The sequence below is a fragment of the Pecten maximus genome, chromosome 12, assembly GCF_902652985.1.
Source record: "Pecten maximus chromosome 12, xPecMax1.1, whole genome shotgun sequence".
Lineage (NCBI taxonomy): Eukaryota > Metazoa > Mollusca > Bivalvia > Pectinida > Pectinidae > Pecten > Pecten maximus.
The window spans coordinates 25,219,501-25,224,473 of record NC_047026.1 but is presented as its reverse complement, the minus strand read 5'-3'; the positions used below and the strand labels follow the sequence as shown (position 1 = coordinate 25,224,473).

Below are 4,973 nucleotides of genomic sequence, written 5' to 3'. Positions count from 1 at the left end.
CGTATCGAATGTAAACAAACATGGCGGACAGCATTTTATCGGACGACTTGATCAATGTTTTACCGGAATTTCGAGATTGTTGAGGAGATTGACCAGCCTTTTGACGCCTTCGCAGAAGAAAATTGGAGACGTGGTAGACTGGCAGAGACGTCTACTTTCACTTTCACCGCAGACCCGGGAGTGACCCTGGAACAAAACCAAAGGACTCACCTGGACTACTTCAAAGAGTTTGTTTCGGAAGACATTATTTCAACCATTGTTTAAGAAACCAACAGATATGCAGCTGATTTCCTAGCCAGTCATGGAACGCTTCCAGTCCATTCACGCCTTAGGAAATGGAGTCCAGTTAGCAACGAGATGAAGGCATTTCTTGGGATGATCATTGCTATGGGGCTAGTGACGCAGGCGAACATCCAAGATTACTGGTCTTCTGATCCTGTTGTGAGTACTCCATTTTTTGGGACTGTGATGTCTAGGGATCGATTTTTAAGCATCATGAGCTTCCTCCATCTCTCGGGACAACAACATGGCTCTTCAGAGGGGGCAGGAGAACTATTCTCCACTACAAAAGCTTGGAAGTCCATATCAGAAGATTCTGGAGAACTTTGAGAGGGTGTATACACCACACCAGGAGTTGGCCATAGATGAGGGCATGATACCTTGGCGAGGGAATTTGCATTTCAGAGTTTATAGTCCAGACAAACCAACAAAATATGGCATAAAGGTGTACATGTTGTGTGACTCGGCAAATGGATATTGCTCAAGGCTAGAGCTGTTTACTGGGAGGGAGTGTCGACCTGTGCCCTCAGAATATGGAGTGACCTATGATTTGGTGATGCGTCTCATTCAACCCTACTTGAACAAAGGATATAAACTGTTCACTGACAATTATTTCACCAGTCCTCATTTGTACTATAACTTATACATGTACTTGAATGCTACATTAGCATGTGGAACTCTACGCAGTAACAGAAAAGGTGTTCCCAGGATGTTGAGGGAGACTCGTCCAATTGATGGGAATACAGTCACGTTCAACAATGGAGTTTTGACCGCTGTTAAGTTTGCTGACAAGAAGGATGTGTACCTTCTTACAACTATTCATGAAGGTATGTTGATTGACACTTGTCAGATGAAATAAAACCTTTTTTTAAATTATCAGGAAAGTGCTTAAAACAGAAAAAGCAGCAGTTTCTTCCAGTTCTAAGAATATATTTTAATGAAATTTTTCCCTTAAAGTTTTTTTTTTTTTTTTATATGTAGAGTAAAGGATATACTTTTATTGCCTTTTAAATGTATTACCAAATGTATACACATACATGTACGGATTGACAAAACAAACGTATATATTATTGATGAATATTTGGGTAGGCTTAGCACAGGCTATATTATCTTGAATATATTCATATTTTGAACTTGTTATACATTTATCAATATTACCTGATGCTTATTAACCATTTAATTTTTTTTTTACTTTATCAGGTAAAATGGTTCCAACAGGGAAGAGAGACCATGAGGGAAATGTTGTTTGGAAGCCGGATTGCGTGCTGGACTACAATAAATACATGGGGGCCGTCGACAGATGTGACCAAATGGTGACTTATGGATCCTTTCAACGGAAAACTTTGAAGTGGTGGAAGAAGGTAAATTGAATCAGATTAGAAATTTAACACTTATTTGTAAACATTTTTTAGATTAATGTATTGATTTCGAGTTCTAGCTTTTATACCTTATATTTTCAAAGTAGAGAACTGGCTATTCTGAAATTCTAGTGTGATCAGTGTTGGAAATTGCTGTACATTAGACACCTTTACAAATGTACATGTATATATATATGCAGTAAATTTATTCTGGTATAATTTGTTCCTAATTTCTTTTCTTTTTTTCGAAGGTGTTCTTCCATACTCTTGGCCTGGCTGTTCTCAATGCCTACCACATCTACAAGCACAGAGAGGATCATCCTGTTCCTCATCGTGTATTTAGGAGGCAGCTTGTAGCTCAGCTTGTAGCTCAGCTTGTTGAAGACTCCGGCGTGACTGGTCCAGAAGCCTCAGGACGACGAAGAGCAGCCCCTGAAGTTCTGCAGCGTCTCAGTGCCAGACATTTCCCTTGCTACCTACCACCAACAGGGAAAAAGGTCCATGCCCAACGTCGGTGTATCGTTTGTGGTCCTGCTGAGGCAGATATCTTCAGGACACAGAACCCTGGTGTGAAGGTGCCAAACAGGACTGGACATGACACTAATTTTCAATGTAGGCAATGCAAAGTTGCACTGTGTATCACACCATGTTTCGAGCTGTATCATACTGTGTCGGACTATAATTTGGCCTACAGAAGACACCATCATACTGCAGTCAGGAACCTTGGACAGGAGGAGTGATATACATGTATACACTAAACACCCAAACAACAGTGTCAGATATTGATGACATTTGGCCTTGAAAGTAATCCTTTTCATCAGTGCTGCTATTATATATTACATAATGTAGTTATTTAAGAGGCGTAAAGATCTAGTGTTATTCATTTATAGCTATAATGTAAGTGTGAGATTTAACAATTCGCAAGTATGAGAGTGTATCTTTGTACCACAGCATCGTACATCTTGTTACAGAAACAACTTTTCAATATAGATGTATATTTAGAAATAATTATGTTAATTTATGAAGTTATTTAAGAGGTTATATACTGCATGGGGAAATGTCAAGGAATATGACCTAATGTTAAAGGGGCCTTAAGGCCTACTATTAATGTTAAGGTTTCATTTATGGAGGGCCATGTACTTCAGGTTTGTAATCAATTAGCTCCCTTGAATTTGCCATAGATTATCTCCCTTGAATATTTCCATTATTACTTTTAGTGTTTTCAACAATGAAAGAAGTGGCAAATTAAAGTTGTTTGTTGTTTTAATTTCATTCTATATTTGATTTGTTAAATTTTTGTCACTAAACTAAATCCTCAAAGGATGGCAGAATTTCATGAATTTGTCTTTGTTATTTTTTGTTTACATGATTACATTTTGATCAAGTGCTGATTTAAATGGTCAAATCCATTAAAAACATGTTAAAAACCTGAACTGTCACACACTCAGTGTGTTACAGGGATGCATCTGAATAATTTAAAACAGTAAAAAAATTGGAGTATTAAAATAAGTTAAATCTCAAACAATTCAGCACTGGCAGGTACCAAGGATGGAAACAATGCAGCAGCTCTAGGGTTAATAATAAGTTTGTATATATTTTGCTCTTATCTTATCAACATTTAACTAAAATTATATTCATGTTGGAAAATCCCAGTTGTGATAAGTTTTATTTCGTCAACATTGAATTACGGTTTTATATTCATGTTGGAATTCCCTGCGTTATTACTCTTATTTTGCCGACATTGAGCTAGAATTAAGGTTTTGTATTCATGTTGGTATTCCCAATATTGATTACTCTTATCCTGTCGACATCGAATTAGTATGTCTGGTTAGTACTCATGTTGATATTCCAGATTGTGATTACTCTTATTTTGCCGACAATGAACTAGAATAATGGTTTTTATTCATGTCAGTTTTCGTGTACTTCCTGCCCTGATATCTCGATAAGAGTTGATTTGTTGCACTTTGAAGGAAGTGACACTAGCATTTATTAACGCAATTTTGCATTGCGTTAATGGCTCTGGTTGCAAGTCTTCGGATAATATGATACCTTCGGGTAAATAAACCTTTATATCATCCTGCAACCAGGTTCATAAATCGTTTATGATACCGAAATTAATGATGATACTCAAAGAAGGAATCTTGATATAAATATGATTTTATTACAACCCCTGTGATCTAAGCCGCTCAATCGATATTTCTTAAGACATTCTCTGAAACAGCTGACTTGACCATTTGTTAAAATTTCCACTGTACGAAAACGTTGGTGCAACCGAAAGGGAGACAACTCCTCGGAGAACGTTAGTGTCATGCACAGTGATTTACAGCGAGAGGAATATTCGATGTCTTATACCCCTGTTACGTGAGCGTTATCGTAACAAACATGAGGTTTAATAACAAACCGTATTTTTATGATAAACTAATATGTTGACTTCTCTTTCTATTTGACGCATTAGGAGAACAGAACAGAACATTGACATGACACGGATTGAACATGGTTTATCCTCTTTGGAAGTTTACTCCGACTATTACTTTTACGACATGAAATCATTCAATCGTGATCTATAACAATATGAACAACGTAATCGATGCAGACGTTCATACTTTCGGAACATCTGATTTTACTCCCCTCTCTTCTATCTTTTTTTCTGGTTAGAACTGCGCGATATGCTATTGTTGATTTGTTGTTCACTTAAGCATTGAACTGCTTTCATTTGGAAGTTATGGGCTGATGAATGCCAACTGGACAAAGGCAAATTTAATGAAGCGCTCTTGCCAATTATGACGTCACTATAATAATGACGTCATAATAAAGATTTGGAAGTTATGGACTCATAACTTCGAAGTGAGCTTGGTAAAGTTATATAGTGGGGCTGCAGTGTAAATGTAAATATAATAACATGCTAAGTTTCGTTATTAGCGTAACTTTCTTATTCGATTTTTGTTTTACTAGTGTCGATATATTAAACCGTTTTACAGCAGAAATATTTAACGCTGCTGAAAAGTCTGCCTGGTGAACTCGTTGTCTTTTAGCTTATTACTTTGCATTTCGGAACACGTCTGTAGATTACAAAGGATCGAATGAACATTATATTTAGGTACTTATTAAAGCAATTAATTGATAACAAAAATCACAAAACTAATGGAATAACAACCTAAACTAAAAGAAAACAAATCATATCAAAATTGTTGAAGTAAATGTCAGGACGGCTTGATAAATAGTATATCCTTTCTGTAAAGGTCTGGTAGAGGTCAGTTGAATGACCATCTTATATCCCTGTAAAAGAGGACGCGATAACTATATCATTGTACCTTGTACTAACTGTCAACGTACAAC

The 4,973-nt window shown here is 36.7% G+C and overlaps 1 protein-coding gene across 1 annotated transcript; it reads left to right on the top strand.

Moving 5' to 3' along the window:
- Positions 1-526: 526 nt before the first annotated feature.
- On the top strand, positions 527-1,138 carry LOC117338952 (piggyBac transposable element-derived protein 4-like). Its single transcript, XM_033900317.1, has one exon. It carries the CDS (start codon positions 527-529, stop codon positions 1,136-1,138), a length of 612 nt encoding a protein of 203 aa, XP_033756208.1.
- The last annotated feature ends 3,835 nt before the right edge of the window (positions 1,139-4,973 follow it).